The sequence below is a fragment of the Monodelphis domestica genome, chromosome 5 (assembly GCF_027887165.1).
Source record: "Monodelphis domestica isolate mMonDom1 chromosome 5, mMonDom1.pri, whole genome shotgun sequence".
NCBI lineage: Eukaryota > Metazoa > Chordata > Mammalia > Didelphimorphia > Didelphidae > Monodelphis > Monodelphis domestica.
In genome coordinates this window covers 327,468,753-327,487,427 of record NC_077231.1, presented here as the reverse complement: position 1 = coordinate 327,487,427, position 18,675 = coordinate 327,468,753, and the positions used below count along the sequence as shown (strand labels likewise).

Here is an 18,675-nt window from a genome sequence, read left to right as displayed (position 1 = left end):
CTCAGCACTAAGTAATTTATCTCCTCCCCAACTCCTACCCTTCACCCACCACCCAGGGAAGAGAGAGTTAGTTTCAGCCAGTCTCATCAAAGTGGAGGACCTGGGGAAGCCTCTCTCAAGGATAAGTCTTTCCTGAGGCTGTTCTCTTCAGAAAAAAAAAACTAGCAGTTAAGAGTCGGGCTTTCATTCACCATATGTCAGTCCAATCAGTGGATTTTTTATCAGCCTAATCAGGAAACAGGGTCTCACATCCAGTCATTACTCCAAAGGAATAAAGAATTTTTTTTTTCTCATAGGAAGTAACAGCTCCTTTTAAAGACACTTCCTTTGTGTTACTTCCTGTGTCTTCCCCTAATTTTATATCTACCAATCACAGTTGACACTCTGCTCTAGGACTGCCCAGAAAGCAGTCAATGGATTCTGTTTCATCACCCACTATCGCACACATGGGTCACAGACCTCCCCCACTCAAGTGTGAATGGGGTGTTTACACCTTGCTGATTAAATCTAAAATGGGTAGATCTTCATACTCAACTTTAAGTACCATGTTTTAAAAATAGACAGAGGTTATAATTTAATCTTCACAATCAGGGGAGAGTTAAATATTTTCATTGTTATAATCAGGGAGGTGTTAAATTTAATCTTCACATGGTGGAGTTATGAATTGGTCCAACCATTCTGAAGAGCCATTTGGAACTATGCCCAAAAGGCTTTGAATGAATGCCTGCCCTTTGATCCAGCCATACCACTTCTGGGTTTATACCCCAAAGAGATAATAAGGGAAAAGACTTGCACAAAAATATTTATAGCCACATTTTTTGTGGTGGCAAAAAATTGGAAAATGTGGAGGTGTCCCCCAATTGAGGAATGGCTGAACTGATTGTGGTATCTGATGGGGTTTGAATACTATTGTGCTATAAGGAGTGAGGGACTTGAGGAATTCCATGTGAACTGGAAAATCCTCCATGAACTGATGCAGAGCAAAAGGAGCAGAACCTAGAGAACTTTGTACACAGCAACTGATACATTGTAGCAATAATCAAATGTAATTGACTTGGCTACTAGCAACAATGTAATGACCCAGGACAATCTAGAGGGACTGAGGAAAAAGAATGCTATCCACATCCAGAGAAAGAACTGTGGGAGCAGAAAAGCAGAAGGAAAACATTTGATTCATCATTTGTTTATATGGGTATAGGATGGGGGGTTTTGGTTTAAAAGATCACTCTATTGCAAAAATGAATAAAACGGCAATAGGTATCAAGTGATAACATTTGTACATCCCAGTGGAATTGCTTGTTGACTCTGGGAGGAGGGACAGAAGAGGAAAGGGATAGAACATGAACCATGAAAACATGGAAAAATATAAAAATAAAATTAAAAAAAAAAACAATGAGGCTTGTTCTTCCCATTTTACAGAGAAGGAATCTAAAGACTAGCAAGAGAAGGTGGCTCTCTGCTAAGTGCCAGAGTTTTCCCCACTTCTGATCTGAAGCTGTAGCCCCCGTAGCATGCCTTGCCTTCAGCTGGTGCCTAACAAAGGCTTGGGGAACCAATCATTCCAAGCAGCGGCCTCTTGACTGAAGCCTGGCTGGTGGCCTCCCCATGAGCCAAGCCCTGTTGTTCCTGTGGGGCCGGAGCAAGATGATGAAACATCTGGGAAGGAAGATGAAGCCCAATAGAGCAGCGTTGGAGGTCAGGATGCTGAAGGCCTGGACAGCTGCTGCCACTGCCCGGCCCCTGCTGTGGATCTGGGCAGGCAGGGAGGCCAGCCAGACACTCACGCAGATGGCCATGCTGAGGGTAAGAAGGTGGGCTTCACAAAAGCCTCCAGGAAGCTGGCGTGTCAGCAAGGCCAGCACAAAGCCAGCCAAAGCCAGGAGGCCCATGATGACCCAGAAACCAGGAGACAAGGCCTCACGACACTCAGGAGGGGCTGTGTTGGGGGCCAATGATGTGTTCCGGTCATCGTGGGCAGCCCATAACCAGACAATACAGATACAAGCCTGGACCACAAAGGGCCCTGCAACCATAGCCCAAGGCAGACCAGGCCCCAGACACATCTGAAGGAAGCTGGCTGGCTGGACTGCTCGGAAGGCCATGAGGACAACAGCTGTCCTAGCCAGCACACAGGAGACTGCCACGGTAAAGGTAAAGCTGAAGGCCACCTGGCGAAGTTGGCAATCAAATCGGCTTCGGCGACCAAGGAACAGAAGGGAGCTAAGGCTACAGAGGAACAAGGAGGTGAGCAGAAGGGCACTGAGGCCCGGGCTGCTGGCTCGCACCAGGGGAGTGTGACGGTGGCGCACAAAGACCAGCAGCACTACACCTGTGACCAGAGACAGCCAGACTCCAAGGGAGGCCAGCACAGCCCCAAGGGGATCCCCAAACTGGAGGAAGACATCAGGCTGCAGCTCACATCGATCCCTTGATGGACTGGGCCATAGGCTGTCATCAGGGCACCTCTCGCATGTGGTAGCATCTGCTGAAAAGGAAGGGTCATGTTGGGGTATGTGGCCGCCTTCCCTGGAGTGACCAGCCCAGCAGCAGCAGGCTTGACCTTGGCAGTGGAACAGCAGCCCCGAAGAAAGGGCCACCCCTTGGATGGTCCTTGGTTGTGTGCCTGTCCACACCCGCTAAAGGACCAGGCCTTTGGCATGGCTGGCTGTCTCTGGAATGTGGGCCCTGCCTTTCCAAGGCAGGCTTTGATTCCTGTCTGCAGGGGAGCAAGAGAAGGAGGCAAGAGGTGCCAACTCTGCAGTGGCCTCTGATGGGTCCTCCCTTCTCTGCCTGGGAGCATGATTTGGGAGGCTGCCCCAACCTCCTGCCCTCTACTCGACTCATCCACATGGCTGGCTGCCACAAATGGTAAGGAAACTACTCAAGAAAACTCAAGTTGAGAGCAAAGAGAAATCAGACTGGCCACGGATTCGATCCCTGAAGATCCAGAATCGAGTGAAACTGTTTGGGTCAAGAGAAAGGCTCTTGGGGAGATTTGTCCGTTTTCAGGGAAGCTCGTTTCTCCTGGCCTTCTGCCCTCCTGAATCCATCCCTCTCCATGCGTCGGAGCCTCCTGAGCTCTCTCCAAGAAGGAACAACTGTCTGTCTTCTCCACCACTCGCACAGTCCTATACACCCAAGCAACAGCTCACCAAATGTCTCAGGCTCGAAGTCTTGCTGATGCTCCGCGTGTTTCACCTTTTTTAAACATTTTTATTTAATTAGATGCTTTCGAACATTTTTCCATGGCTCCAAGACTCACGTTCTTTCCCTCCCCTCCCTCTCCACTGGGTTTAACGTGTGTCATGGAGGATCCTCCATTTAAAGAGCTCTTGAGGGGGAAATGCTTGGGGCAAATTTCTCTGAAGAAAAGGTTTTATTTCTAAGCTCTACAAGAACTGATGGGAACCACATGAATAAGAAGCATGGTGGAATGGTCAGAGAATGAGAATAGGCAGTTTTCCGAGGAAGGGTTCTCTGCTATTGACAGCCATATGGGGGCAGAGGAAGGTTGTAAACCTGGGAGGTTCCGCCTCATACCCATTGGTTGGTGAAGTGGCCAAAAAGGGGGCGGGGGGGAGTAACATATGCTGGAGGAGCTGTGGCAAAGTTGGTATATGAATGCCCTGTTGGTGGAACTGATTCTAGAAAGCACTTAGAACTAGGTCCTAATGGCTATTAGACTGTACGTTCCTTTGGGCCCACTGATGTCCTCGCCAGTTCCACAGCCACCAAAGAAAGATGTCCAGGAGAAGGAAGCCCAACTCTACAGAAGCCCAAGGGCTACATCCTTTTCATGGTGGCGCCCATCAAATGCATGATGGCTGGCCGAGTTCTGGTCTCTGCTTAGGAAGGAATCCTCTTGGGCTGTATGAAAGGATGATGGGAATGACCTCTGACCCACGAAGATGTGGGAAATGTTGCGGAGGGAAGCAAGCCTTGAAGCAAGAGCACAACTCGGCCAGTCTTAGCACCCAGGAAGCCACTGCCATGATGACCCAGCACAAGTGCTGAGACTCACATTCCCCCAGGGAGATGGTGGACTCAGTCTACGCCTGGCCATGCCCAATGGGCCATATGTGCCTGGAGAAGGGAGGTAGCTGGCTCTTCAGTTGAAAATGAACTAAAGTGTCATTTGGAAGATCTACAAAGCAAATTTGTAAAGGGGTCCCGGACATCTACGCTCCGATCAGCTGAAGAAGCAAAGGCAGGCCCCAGGCTAGGCATGTGAGCCGGCAGGGAAGCCCAAGCTGTGTGGCTGAAGAGCAGGAGCCAAGACTCTGGCCACTCCTCCCCTTCGATCTTGCCCTCCTTCTCAGCTTGCAGATGAACTGCTAAGGGGCACCTGGAAGCCAGTGGAGGCCTCTGCGGAGTCCAAACCATTCCCAACTAAGCCAGCCTGGAGAGTAGAGAGGAGCGAGTCCTCCAGGCCTGGGCCTGTACCCACAGGGGCTAAGAGAGCACCGACCTTCACGGCTTCTGCTGCTCACTATGGCACACGTAGCCTCCAGGGTCCCATCTATCAGGGAGGTCTTGGCTTGAGTGACCTCAGAGGCCACAGTTAGCACATGTGCCGGGGCTCTGTTTGGCTAGCCAAACCCAGAGATCAGGTTCTTCGGGAGAAGAGCCCAGAGCCCCCTTCTCCAGCCCCCCATTCCACAGAGGCTTGCAGCTGGCCAGGGTCATGAGGGCAGGTTCTCCCCGTCTCCGGTGGCCACACAGCCAGCCTACAGCATCTGGACCCTTAGATCTGAGAGCTGACACTCGGGGGACAGGCTTTGTGTCACCCTGCAGGTAGGATCCTCGTAGAGGCCAGTCAGGGCTCCGCCTGGAGCCAGGGAAAGGGCTGACACCTAGCTGGGCCCCTGGCCAAGAAGGAAAGAGAAGCCGCCTCCTCCCCTCCCACCTGCCTGCCCATGGGTTGTGCTAGGCAACTTCCAAGGGTCTCCAGTTCTCCATCTGTGACCCTATGGTAGTCCTTCTGGGAAGAGGGGAGTCTGGAAAGGCCCTTACCTTTGTGTTCAGACACTTGGCCTTCAGGGCACTGGGCACAAGCGAAACAGCAGCTTGCCTGGCCACTCTTGGAGGTCCTCCACGTTCCACGAGGGCAGGTCTCTGGGCACGTAGAGGAGTTCTGTAGCTGTGCCAGGGGAATGCCACCTCATTAGTCCTTCCTCACTGCAGCCCCTATTCCATCACTATTCCAGGCACCCCCACCTCCACAGACCATATCTTCCCTGACTCGAACTCCTTCCGCCTGCTGGCCACCTTCCTAGCATACTGCTCTGGGCCCATCATTGCTCCCTGCGGCCCGGTGGAAAGTCACATACTGCCTGCGAGGATCCTGGCAGTGCTACCTGCTGGTTGTGTGGCTGTGAGCTAATTCCTTCTCCCCTTGAGGCCTCAGTTTCTTCACCTCTAAAATGGGCTGGGCAGCTTCGGAGGTTTGTGCAAGCACTAGGACTAAGATTAGGATGAGAGCTGGGCCATGATCTGAATGGATACTTTATACATACAATTCTTAGAGCAGGGAAAGAGGTGAGGCTACTGGACACTTGAGACCCTCCTCTGGGCAGGGGACCTCCCTTGACCAGGCCTGGGTCTTACTCCTGATGAAGGTCTGGCAGAGGCCACAATGTCCCCTAGCGGCCACAAGCCCAACTCCACGCCCTCCAAGCCTTTCACCACCAAGTCTCTCTTCGTCCAAGTGGGCTCCTGTTTCTTCCTGACAACTGGTTTCCCCCCTCAACCCAGCCCCCCTGAGGACAGCAGGGTAATCGCTTCTCTTCTACTGGACTCAGTTTCCTATGAGGGCCTCAGGGTCCACCTGTGGACTCACATTTGGGCTTCAGCCCAGGAAGCTCCCCCCAGCTTTCTCAAATGAAATCGGAGCTAAGCACAGAGACCCACAAAACCTATTGGTTAGGTGAATGAACAACTGAATGCATGAATGGCTTTCCCCTCACCTGCTCCGCCTTCCATTCCAAAGTGAGCCCACTCGCGTTCACCCGCAGCTGGAGTTCCTGGGATGCCGTGCCATGGAATGTGGCGATTTCCTGGAAGGGGGCAGAGCCCCAGGGGCCAGGCTGCCATCTCATGATGTCGTAAAGAGCTGGAGGGTCTCCATGGACGTCAAAGGCCACCTCTTCCCCATGGCTGTTCCGGAATCTCACTCTCCTCAGGTAATGCAGGAGCTAGAGGCAGAGATTGGGTAGCAAAAGCAAGCAGGGCTCAGAGAGGAGCCTCCTTCTACCAGGCACATCGGTCTTCTGCTGCACAATACCTTGGGAGCCCCTTGAGTAACTGTGAGGAGCACCCATTCCCATGCCCAAGCACTCCTTCAGCATCCAGGCAAGGGGCCCCCACCCATGGGCAGAGGCCAGTGGTGGGGCAGCCTCGGTTACCTGAGCTGAGGGCCAAGATAGACAATGGAGTTAGGACTGGGTGAGCCTGTTCAAGGCCCTTCCTCTTCCCAAGTCTGTTTCCTGATCCAAGAAAGGCCTTCATACCTGCCTCGCAGGACTGCCAATTGAGGATCATAGGGAAGGAAGCTGGAGATTTGAGCCGTGAACAAAAGGGCACTGACCCCTAGTGGGAGGACTCCTGGAGCCTCAAAGAAAGCCTGGCTAGCCAAAGCCCCCCAAGTCCCTAGTAGCGCTGAGCCGCTTCAAGGAAAGGAGGGCGGCGAGAAGCCTGGGCATCCTCCAGCCCAACGGATTCCATGAGGGAGCCCAACTCCGCCATGCTCCAAGGACAGTCGTCCAAGCTACAGGAAGGGAAGGAGCTGCCTTTGGCTTCACATTCAGGACGGATCTGGAAGACGGGCAGCCTGCAGCAATGGAGAGTGGGGCCCACCTGGGCCAGGCTAAGGCCCGTCTGCACAGCACAAGCACAGCAGAGGCCAGGGCCTCCCGGCTGACGGCTTCTACGCCACACGAATGGTCTGCCTCCATGCGTCTAGCACGCGCCACAGTGTCTGTGGGTTCAGCTGCGGTAGAGGAGGGGGCGAGTGCTAGGAAGGCAACCGCTCTCGTGGCTCAGGGTCAGCGGGAACTTCAAAGCTCTCCAGTTACGCTCATGGGGGAAGAGCTCAGCAAAGGCCAGGCTGCCAGGAGAGAGGCCCATTGACTGGGGAAGGTGTCTTTGGGGTCATTTCGGTGCGCTGAGGGGCTCTCGGGCAGGGATAGTGTGAGGGAGCACTGAGGACCACCCGGCGGCAGCTCCTCTGAGCCTCAGAGCCTTCGAGAGCTGCCAGGACCCCAGAAATGGGAAGATCTGCTGCCAAGGGGTGGCCAAGGTGGAGCCTGGACTTGGGACACTGAGACAAGCTCCCAAACCACTACTCTGCACTGCCACCTGCCACTGGTCTTGGAAATTCCCGCTGGGGGAAGGGAGGGTCTGCCTTCGGAAAGGATAACTTGAGGGGGACACGGCAGGGCCCGGAGACTTGCAAAATGTGCAGAGAACTAAGAGCAGAGGAGCAGGAGAGAAGAGGAAGGACGCAAGGAAGTGGCCGGGGGCTCAGTCCGGCCAGGCAGCAAGCGCTGCTGCTGCTGCTGCTTCCCAAAGGGCTTGTCGGCGTCTACACTGAGCTCGAAAACATCCAGAAACACTCGGCTGCCCCGTGTTTTGAGTGCCCTTTTCAGTACTTCCAAGCCCAGCCCTAAAGCAAGGCTGAGAACTTCCAGGGGTCCGGGGTTGGGTCCCGGTCAGAGCTGGCCTTGCGTTCCTGCAGGGCTGAGGGGGTGACTCTGAGCCCCTCGTTCTGGACGAGCACGGAGGCGCCCACCTCCCAGTCTGCTCCCAACAGGCACCCGCCTGGCCCCCCAAAGATCCGATTGGCCTCCAAGCAGGACAGGCCCCCCTTGGGCGCAGGGCACGACCACATGACCCATCTCCAGCTCCACGCCCAGAGCCTAGAACCCACCTGCCCCGGGGCAGCCTTCTCTCGGCCCTGCCTCCCTCAGCTCTCCCTCCAGCCTCCACCCTCGGCCTTATTATTGGATTTTGGAACTGTCGTCCTTGACAAGGGCAGCCTGTCCAGATCCGAGGTTTGACCTTAAAGCTCTCCCACGTCATCGGCCCAGAAACGCCCTTCGCTCGTGACGCTGCGCGCCTCCTCGAGGACGGGCCCCGAATGTCTCCCAAGTTCCCCTACAAGATGGCCGAAGGCTGTATCAAGGGGGAGCAAGACCCTGAAGACAGTGTTCTAGGACCGGGTTCAAGGGAGCGCTGACCGTCCTAGGCAAGCGAGGCTCTTTGCTGAGGGCCATCCCAGGGGCTCCTCCAAAGACGGAGGGAGGGCCTTGGCTGCCAGGGCCGAACCGTGGCCTGACAGAGGGACGAGGATGCAGAGCAGCCCTTCCCTTGGATCGCTTCATCTCTAGCCTCGACAGAACCTCCACTGTGGGATCCCCCGATATGTCTCCTTCGGGGTCGTGTGCACGCGTGTCTACAGTCACTGAGGCAGCCCCCAGGGCCTGGGGGTTCGGCCTTGTGGGGGGGAGGCAGGCCCAGGCCCCCGGGAACTAGCAAGAGACAAAGGCAGGAAGAGGGAGAGCGTGGGCTGGTCAGCGGGGAGGGAGAGAGGAGCCGGAGAGGGACAAGAAGGAAGGCTGAGCCAGCAGGGCTGCTCGGCCCCTTTTCCACAGCAGGTCACTGCCTGCCTGCTGTGGGCCTGAGCCTCGGCCAATGCTGCGCCTCTTCCAGCCACTGACTGTCCACGGGGGGGCCCACTCGTGCCCACTCCCTAGAACCCGCCAGGCTGCCCAGCAAACCATTCCATGGGCAGCAGCTCCCCGAGGCTGCCTTCTAGGCTGCGGCTGCGACTTGTGCTCTGGACAAGTTGGGTCCTTACGGGAAGGCCAAAGCTAGCGGCGTGGAGGGGAGCTCGGAGGAGGACAGGCTCCCAGGGCCCCGCAGCTAGAAAGGGCGGGCTGGGGGAAAGGGGCCACGCGGGGCCTTTTACCTGCCAGGGCTGGAACTTGGGCATGTCGGCACATCGACCATCCCCAAAGGGCCCGTCGCCGGCCTCGCACAAGGCCATGTCGTGCAGCGCGTGGGCCACGCAGGACACCGCATTGGCCACCGCGTAGGTCACACTCAGGTCACTCATATCCAGAAAGGGCAGGGCCCGGCCCGCCAGCCTCTCCTGGCCAGTGCAGGACTCGGCCTCAGATGCGTGCCCCCCTCTCTGGCCCCGCAGGAGCCCCCCCGGGGCCCTTCCTCTGCCCCTGGGGGAGGAGGAGTTGTGAATCCAGCGGCAACGGAAGGTCTCCTCCCAGAAGGGCACCAGGAACGGGTCCTCAGAGCCCTGAGACGGGTGCAAGCGCCCCAGGAAATCAGCAAAGCCAGGGATACGGCCACGGTGGCCCGAGAAGGCGAGGGCCCCACGGAGGGCCTGGCGTCCGGCCGGCTGGGGCAGCAGCGCCGCCACTGCTGCCGGGTCCCAGACTTCGCTGCAGATCCAGAGGCGGCCGGGGTGTGCCTCGTGCAGCTCTGCAGCCAGCAGCAGAAGCTCCTGGGCTCGGGAGAAGACCAGCAGGACCAGGGGCTTGGCCACAGCCAGGAGGTGGACCACCTCCCACAGTTTCTTCCCGTTTGGGGAGCTGGGCAGCTCGGCCGTCACGTGCACGCACAGGCCCGCTGCCTCCAACTCTGACTGCAGGGCCTGCTTCCCATGCTGCCCATAGTCGTCATCCTGGGCCACAAGCCCCACTGCGTAGACGTCCAGGTGGGCTGCCAGGCGTGCCATTCCACGGGCCCGGGCTTCATCGGGAGGCAGAGTGCGAAGGAAGGAGGGGAAGCGCCTCTTGTTGCTGAGGACTGATGCGGTGGAGCCGTAGCTCACCTGGCAGCAAGGGGAAGGGCCTCAAGTCAAGGCTATGGGCAGCTCCAGAAACCCAGCTCCAGCTGCCCCCTCCCAATATGGCTCATTAGCCCTGGAGCGAGGCACAGAGAGGAGGACTCTTAGAGCAAAGGCTTGTGGGAGCCTCCACCAAGAGGTGGGTTCAGCCCTTCATCGGTGCTTTTGCCTCTGCTTCCCCATCCTTTAGGACAGTGGCGGCAAGTGTTGGGGCCTGCCCCCACCCCACCTCCCAGATCATGTGCTGTGCTTCCCTTCCCCCACCAAGTGCTGGGCATACCCTGCCCCCCCCCCTTATCTAACACAGGAGAGGGAGAAAGCACTTCCATTGGACTGCTGGGCAGAGGAGCAGGTGAAGTGAAGAATGTCCGCAGGAGCATATGGAGAGGGGAAGGGGAGTGGCAGGAGTGGCCCGAGTGCTCCACTCCCCTCCAGCTCTGCCTCCTGTGAGCTGCCCGCCTTATCCCCATGCCCTCTCACTGGGCTGCTGGGCAGAGGGGTGGGGGAAGGGGAGAAATAGCATCAGCCATTAGGGGGAGGGGAGCAGCCCCTTGCCTTTTTGGTAAGGAACTGAGGGGGAGGGCAGCCAAGGGCCCACAGAGAATGCCCTGCTTGTCATCTCTGGCACCCGTGCCATAGGTTCACCATCACTGCCTTAGGGTTTTCCCCTCTTAGACTAGTGGATTCCAGATGGAAGATCAAGAGAAATGGACTATGACCATTGGGGGACCAGCTGAGTTGAGACAGGATGCCCTGGCTGTGCCTGCATCATTTATCAGTGCTATCTGGGCTCCTTCCTTGGCCATGGAGCCTCCAACGGCTCCCTAGTGTAGGCTGCCAATGATGCCTGAGGATGGGAGCTAAGATTGGGCCATGGAGCTATGCTACTCCCCTGCTGTCCTGCTTGATGCCTTTTGAGCAAGCATTTCTTCCCTTTCCTGTGGGGGCTCCTGCCTGGGATAGGACACAATTACCTCAAGCCCTCCCTCCAGACTTCCCCTACCTTTTGGGGGTTCCTAGACTGGGCAGGATGTAAGACACCAACCTGGAACCGCCCCCTGGGTGCACTTTGGGGAACTTCTCTGCTGAGCTCCTCTCAAACTGATTTTCTGGCAGTTCATTGTTTTGACTCACATCAACCACCCAATACACTGACTATGTCCCAGTATGTGCCAGGCACCTTCTGGGCCTGCCCACCTTGACCACTCCAGCTCCTGCCTGGCATTCGCACCCAACCCTATCTTTCACTGAGTAGGTGGCTCCCTTTCTCTCCTGGCTTGTGGAGCCCCAGAGGGGCTCAGAGCAGGAAGGGGATTTAGGAATCATCTGGTTAAACTTTCTTAAATGTTACTGATAAGCAAAGGAAAGCTCAGGTCCATAAGCTGAAGCCACCATCCAGGTAGACTGCAGGGCCAGATTGCCTTCTCAGGTACAGCTTGGTCAACAGTTGGGAGTTCTGGGGCAGCAAGGTAGCACAGTGGATGGAGGACCAGATCTGGAGTCAGAAGGACCTGGGTTCAAATCTGGTTTCAGACACTTCCTTGCTGGGTGATCCCGGGCAAATCACTTAACCCCAGTTGCCCAGCCCTTTCCAATCTTCTCTCTTGGAACTGATACTAGGACAGAAGGTAAGGGATTTTTTCAAAATGTAGAATTCAGACCCTCCTCTGAAGTGACTTCCATGCCCGGTTGGGGCTCCAGGGCTCAAATGTGTCAGATATTCCTTAGTCTTACCTATCTCATGGATCAGTAATTTTTCAGCATCATGGGGGGAGGGGGGGAGGAAGGAGGTGCGAATTCTGGAAAGAGCTGGCAACTTTGGACATGTGCAGAAGAACCAGGGGCCTCCTCAGTTCCAAAGGTCCTTCTTAGATGGACTCAGTGATGGACATGTGGAGGGGGAGGGGGCCCTTACTTACCTGGGGAGTCCGGTAGAGGCCCAGCCACATGGCCATGGGGATGGAGAGGGCAGAGCGATCCTCTCCAAGGATAGCGGCCAGGTGGGACTCAGGGGGAGCACAAGCATAATTGGGGATGAGGCACCCCTGGCCGGTTACCAGGGCCATCGTCCCCCACAAGGCCCCCAGTTCCGAGCTCCCAGAGTCCCAGATGGAGAAGCCCAGAGTGAAATTGGGAAGAAGCTTGGGGTTCTTATTGATTTCTTCAATGGTGAAGACAAAACTCTGGACCATTCGGTAATGAGAAGAGGAGAACCTAGGTTAGACAGACACAGACCACGTGGGTAGGGCACACAGCCCAAAGAGCAGAGCCCCAAAGGTCCTCGGGAAGCGTCTTTTCCCACACTGCTTGGACCCGAGGGGCAGCCAGGCCCATTTTGGACGGCAGCTCTTAATGTTCAGAAAGTCCTAGTTCTGTCCTTTGGAGCCAGCCGTTCAACGGGCATTGATTAAGCACCTCCCCCGTGCCAGACTTTGGGCCAGGGGCTGGGCTTACTGTAGGGGTCCCGATGGGACGATGTTGCCACATGGAACCTTGTGGGCAAAGCAAGGATTCAGAAAAAAGCAGCAACAAGATCTTATTGCAGTTGTCGGGACAACTTCAGAAGACCTCGTGGTCTTCCGGCCCCCTCCAGACTTCTGAAAGTCCGTCCTTTCGCAGTTGGGACTGAAGAACCAACTGACCTCCTGCCTCCCTCAAGGTGTCTTCATTAGCACTAAGATGCCCAGTCAGCATTTCCAGCGTCCGGGGTTGTTGGGCAGCACCAGGACCTCACAAGTTCAAAGCTTCTGCCGCGGCCCCTAGATTGACTGCGAGCCAGCTCCCCCTCCTCCTTAGCGCCAGTCACAGAGCCCCGAATGGACGAACGGATGAGCTCTACCTCTAATGAGGATTCACTTTGCATCTTGAAAGCATCCCCTTGAAGTAGCTCCCCCATCTGCCACCCCAGAGCAATGTGACCCGGCTTTCCTAAGAACTACCTCAGGCTGGAGCACTCTGCTCTGGTTAAAGGGAGGGGCAGCCCTGCTGTTTAGGGGAGATGGGGATGGGTAGCTGCCCTGTCTTGAGAACAGACGGTGGGCCAAGAATCTAGAAGGTGTGGAGACAAAAGGAGGAATTTGTTCTTGTCAGGGTGGGATCCCATTAGATAAGGAAACCCTGCTTGAGGGCATTGTTATTGCCACAGGCCCAGTGAGTTGAAAGATCTCTAAACTCAAGGCGAGTGGGCCATTAGGCTATCCTACCTCCTTCTCTCCTCTGACCTTCAGACATCAGAAGAGCCACTCCTAAGGACACAGCTATCCCTTCCTGGCCTCACCCCCAGCTTGGTGGAACTCGTGATGAAGCCCACTCTGCGCTGGGGCTCCTGGGGTGTAACCCGTCCTTTTCTAATTGGCTAGACTTTCAGCCCCAGATAGACCATGGGGCATCACTCAGAGAGGGCTGAAGGCACACAGGCCTTGGCTCTGCACCCATGCGTAGGTCATAGCCCTTAGGGCGTGTCCCCTTGCTCATGAAGAAGAACAAAGACTGCATCTTTTTGCACCCACTCTCAGACTCCAGGTTCCTAAGTGTAACTGGGGCTCATTCTGTTCCATCCCCCACATGGAAGACCACAGGCTCACACATTTAGAGCTCCAAGGGACTTCCAAGGACTTCTCCTCCAACCTCCTTGGGCACATCCCATTTTTCCAATAAGGAAACAGCCCTCCGAGGTTGTGATGTAGGAATATAGTTAAGGGATGGTCTGGTTTTCTAGGGTTAATTGAAAGAAGGGAATTTCGAGATAAGCCCCAGAAGAGGGTTTGGGGAAGGAAAAGGAATTGTGGGAGTTTTGAACCGCCTTCTTCCTTCTTGGACTTTCATCTGAGCTGGGAGTGGGCTTTGTCCCTCTGCCTACAATTTCTAGCTGAAGGAGAGGTTTTGCTCTACGAGCCTCTCCCTGGAAGGTTCCAGTTTAGTGGAGGAATCTTTGGCATCCAGGTAGAGAATCGATTTGGAGAAAACAGAGTTCCCTGAGTCCAAAGATCATCTGCCAGTGGTCCGGCTGCCAGAATTGCTCTTGGCTAAGGCAATCCAAAGCTTTCCATCTATAACTTTGGACTACTTAGTCCAGCAGCCAAACCCAGGCTTTGCCTTTTCCCTTTCTTTAGAATTTACTGAGGAAGATTAGCAGTAGCGCGGGGAGCTGGAGGCAGGGCCCAGAGAAGAACCAGAAGACTTCCCTTGAGCAGGGCATTTAGGAGTTGGGTGGAGGTAGTTGGAAGTGTCAGGCTCATACCTCCAGGTTTCCCTTATTCCTTCAATTGACATAAACTGTGTTTTCCTCAGTCAAGGGTTTGGCGCTTCATTGGCCCGGCGGAGTTCCTAGGTGGATGGTAACAGCTCACCTTTGCAGTAACACACCAAGAGTCAGAGCAAGTTTCTAACTTGGGATTAGAACTCGCGTGTCTGAATGTGGACCCAGCATTCTTCCTACTGGATCTCGCATCTTATCTGTCATCATGAATTGCCCCAAGAAGTCTCATGTGACTCCGAGCTTTGGGCTAGCTTGAGAGGACTCTGGGACACTTACTTGGATATGTCCCAAAGGCAACTGGTAATGCAAATCTGGAGCTCATGGGGCCAATTCATCTTGACAGAGATAATCATGGCCCCTGGTGGAAGAATGAGATCACATAGGAAGGGCACAGAGAGAGAGGAGGAGCCAGGAGAGGACCTTGGGGGGGGGGGGGGTCCCTCTTCTGGGGTTTGGACATGGAAGACAATGATCCAACAAGTAAGACTGGGAATCAGGAGAACAACAACAAAATGGTGCTACAGGATCCAAAAGAAGTCAGTGGTCATAGCACACAGTGTAACGCTTTAGCAGGAGAACAATGGAGAAGAGATTTGGTCACGAGTTATGGTGGCATGATTGGGGATGGAGACTCTAAATGACCACACTGTGCAAATATCAATCATAAGGAAATAGGTCTTGATCAATGACACATGCAAAACCCAGTGGAATTGCATGTAGGCTACGGGAGGGGGTGGGTGGAGGGAAGGGCGGGAAAGAACATGATTCTTGGAACCATGGAAAATATTCTAAATTAACTAATTAAATACAATTTTCCAAAAAAAAAAAAAAGAATTTATTGTGGATGACTTTGGGGAGAGCAATCCCATTGAGAGACAGTAAGATGCCAGAATGGAAGGGGTGGAGAACTGAGGGGAGAAGAGGAAAAGGATGTAGAGTCTACAGTGACTCTTTTTGAGGAATGTTGGGAGAAAAGACAAACAAACAGGAGAGACTGGAAAGACAAGTGAAGAGTTTCCAAGGTTGAGGACGAGTGAGGATGAACAGGGATGGGGGGAGGGGGTGCAGACATTTCATTTCAGCTGACAAGACCACCGGAGACTGTGGCTGTGCAGTGCTGTGGTCACCTCTTGTGGGGCCATCCCTGAGGAGGTTCCCAAAGTGGGAAACTTTGAAGTCAGGGGGTGGACTGAGACCGTGGCATCAAGCAAGCCTGGGATTCGAGGAAGAATTTAGCAGCAGCCCTGACTTAGAAAGGAGCAAATTATGACAGAGCAAAGGGGTCCCCTCGGCCTCTCTGGGTGACCTCTGGGGCAGGATGAGGGAACACTGAGCCCTGAAGGCATTAGGAGATGGCAGGAGAGAGGGCCATGCCACAGCCACTCAGCGATCCTCCCTTCTGAAAGAGAGCATTTTAGCCAGTTGTGCTTCTTGATCACTCCCCAGCGTTGTGGGCTGGCCTGGGTCTGCTTTCCTTTAGCCTCAAGCCATGACTGGGGTGCTCACATGTAGGAGGCACACACACACACACACACACACACACACACTTCTGTCTGTCTGTCTGTCTGTTTTTCTATCCATCATCTATCTAATTCCTTCAATGATGAGTTCATTCTATCAGCCCTTTCTACCTCCCATTTGCTGGATCTACCTCATGATTGTCCCAACTGACTTGATGCTACATTTCCCAGGCTCCCCAGGCCTGGGCGACTCAATTCCTAGACACAATCGAGGCTCATAGTAGAGGGACAAACATGGAGCAATTGGGGCCACGTGGTTTGAGATTAGCAGGCAAAAGATCCCCCCATTAGGATGTGATCATGGCTTAAGGCTGGGGACACATGCACAAGGACAGGGACAAGAGGACATCTCAGTTTTTTAGATGGGGAATTGCGATAAAGAAAAAGGGGGTGACTCTTCAGGGGCTCAAGAGCTAGAGTGAAATTTGGGCTATTTGGCCATGGGTTCAAATTCCACGTGCCGCTTCTGACCTCTGTGTCCTCACTTAGCTCCCCTCTCTTTCCTGGATCTTAGTCAACTCCTCTCTAAAATGATATGGACAGCCCTAGATGATCTCTATGGTCCTTGTCCACCCAATAGGGATAGGAGCCCTTGCCCTGAAACCAAAAAACACCTGAAAAAGAAGCCAGTGTTAGCAATCCAAGAAATCTGAGCCTCTCCTCTGCTTTGCTTCAAGACCTACCCAACTTCCTATAAGCACTTGAACTGGCCCTCTCTTCCTTCTCTTAACTCTGGAGTCTGGCATCCGAATTTCTCCCTGCCTCCCCGTCCATTCGGCTTACCTCTCTGGCTTTGCCTGGGCACCCAGAATCCCTTGGGGCACAAAATGGTGAGGTCGGCTACAAACCGCAAAGACACCTCCCAGGATGAAGTCCCCCAATCTCTGAAAGTCAGGCTCCAGGCCACAACTCATGAGGAAGCTGGCATTGGCAGAGGGAATGGACAAGAGAAGGAGCAGCAACCCAGGGCCTAGGAGTGGTGGCATTGTTGGCCCCTTTGGGCCTGGCAAGGCTTTTATGTCCCTTCCTAGCCTGCTTCACAGAGCCTGAGGAGCCAGAAACCTCAGGGATTGCAGACAAGAAAATGTCAGTCATTAAAAGTTCCTGGTCCTGAAGTGGAGGGGAACAGCTGAGCCTCTGGGTTCTCCCAGGGCTATACGTGCTCAAGTTCTGGGAAGATAAGCTATGGGGGCAGGAGCCCTGGAGCCCTACTCCAGCACAGACACAGGTGGCTCAGAGCTTTGGGGAGTTGCCAACTGGTCTCATCCTCCTCTCCCAGTCTCTTGGGGGGAGGCGGGCATTAGGGGACTTTGCTAGGGCCAGACAAGCCCCAGAGTGTCAGAAAAAGCTAAGAATGTCCTTCCTGGCCCTGACTGCCACTCCATCTTCAAGCTGGTACCCAGTTTTCCCTGGGAAACACTACCATGACTTATAGAAATTTGAGATGGAGGAGCAGACCTTCCAAGAAACAGATGAAGAAACTGAAACTCCAAGAGTCAATCATAGACTGCTACCACTCTGTCTTAGAGGCTTATAGGAGGCAGAGCAGAAGAAATATTGGGCATCATCCAGGCTAATCTTCTCATTTTACAGATAAGGAAACTGAGGCTCAGGGAGGGAAAGTCACTGCCTCCAGTAACAAAGCCCACACCTGTCTAATAAGAGGTGGCTATAAGAGCTCTATCTTGTCCCTTAGACTTACAGAGCTTGAAGTAAAAGGAGTGTTTAGCACAGTGCTTGGCACATAGTAGGTGCTTCATCTGAAATCTCCATTTTTCAGATGAAGAAACAGGCTCAGGCCAGATCTGACAAGCTGCAATGAAACCTTCTATCCCTTAATTCAGAGTAGCATTGCCTCTGGCCTGGACCATGGCAGGAAACTATCAAGTAGGTTCCCTGCCTCCAGTCACATCAGGCCCAGCCTTTAACCTAACATGTCTAATAGGTCTGTTTCTTACTGAAGATGCAAATTTCTTAACCTGACAAATAGTCTTTAGTATATCAAGACCCAATTGATACTCTGCTGCATCTGTTAATTTCTCTGGAAAAGCTGCTGATGACTCCCCAATCTCTTGTTTGATACCTTCAAACTTCTAGTGTTTCTTTTCATAACTTCAGCTATAGATTCTCTAGCCTGTTTGAGATTTCTATAATTGGCCACTGAATTTAAATCCAATTCCTCGGACTGCTCTGGCCAGCCTTAAAAGAGGATTATTTCTAGTTTGTGCAATAAATTGCTGTTTGTTGTGGCAAAAAAAATTGGAAAATAAGGGGATGTCCTTCGACTGGGGAATGGCTGAACACATCTGGATCTGTTGGTGATGGAATCCTATTGTGCTCAAAGGAATAATAAAGTGGAGGAATTCCATGGAGACTAGGACAACCTCCAGGAACTGATGCAGAGCAAAAGAGCAGAACCAGGAGAACATTGAACACAGAGGCTGATACATTGTATCACTATCAACTGTAATTGACTTCTCTACTAGCAGCAATGCAAAGATCCAGGACAATTTCAAGGGATCTATGAGAAAGAAAGTATCCACATCCAGTGGAAGAACTGTGGGAGCAGAAACACCAAAGAAAAACAACTGCTTGATCACATGGGTGGAGGGAATATGATTGGGGATGGAGACTCTAAAGGCAAACACCAACAACATGGAAATGGGTTCTGATCAAGGACATATGTAAAAACCCAGTGGAATTACATGTGGGCTACAGGAGGGAATGGAGGGAAGGGAGGGAAAGAGTACAATTCTTGTAGCCATGGGAAAAGATTCTAAATTGACTAATTAAATAAAATGTTTTAAAAAGAGCAATTGACAATCATCCCAGGAGGATAGGTTGAAGTAAGGAGATCAGTCCTGGAGGTTTTTCAGAAAAGGATGCATTCTGATTCTTCCAATTGTACAGATCTATGGAAGAAAAACAGGCATATACCAGGAAGGGTTGCTGGCCGTCACCCACCCCAGGCCCTGCCTGATGCAGGGGCAGTTGGTAGGTGACAGCTGGCTGCCCTGGCCTTGTGGATATGG

The 18,675-nt window shown here is 53.7% G+C and overlaps 2 protein-coding genes across 2 annotated transcripts in view; both read right to left on the bottom strand.

The window, feature by feature from the left end:
* LOC103105060 (zinc finger protein 420-like) overlaps positions 1 to 18,675 on the bottom strand; it is a 165,941-nt gene that overhangs the window by 66,805 nt on the left and 80,461 nt on the right. The gene's annotated exons all lie outside the window — the stretch shown is intronic.
* On the bottom strand, positions 1,557 to 12,072 carry VN2R657 (vomeronasal 2 receptor 657). The gene is made up of 5 exons (NM_001099596.1): positions 11,785 to 12,072; positions 8,969 to 9,850; positions 5,967 to 6,194; positions 5,014 to 5,140; positions 1,557 to 2,485 (listed from the first exon to the last, which is right to left on the bottom strand). Exons 1-5 carry the CDS (start codon positions 12,055 to 12,057, stop codon positions 1,557 to 1,559), a joined length of 2,439 nt encoding a protein of 812 aa, NP_001093066.1. The 5' UTR covers positions 12,058 to 12,072.

What these genes read in the sequence shown, in the direction of transcription:
- VN2R657 (NM_001099596.1), bottom strand. Translation starts at nt 12,057, where the DNA reads ATGGTCCAGAGTTTTGTCTTCACCATTGAAGAAATCAATAAGAACCCC. An exon ending in TGGAATGGAAGGCGGAGCAG is followed by an intron (nt 5,141 to 5,966) that starts GTGAGGGGAAAG and finishes CCCCTGGCACAG; the next exon opens with CTACAGAACTCCTCTACGTG. An exon ending in CCAAGTGTCTGAACACAAAG is followed by an intron (nt 2,486 to 5,013) that starts GTAAGGGCCTTT and finishes CTTCCTTTTCAG; the next exon opens with CAGATGCTACCACATGCGAG.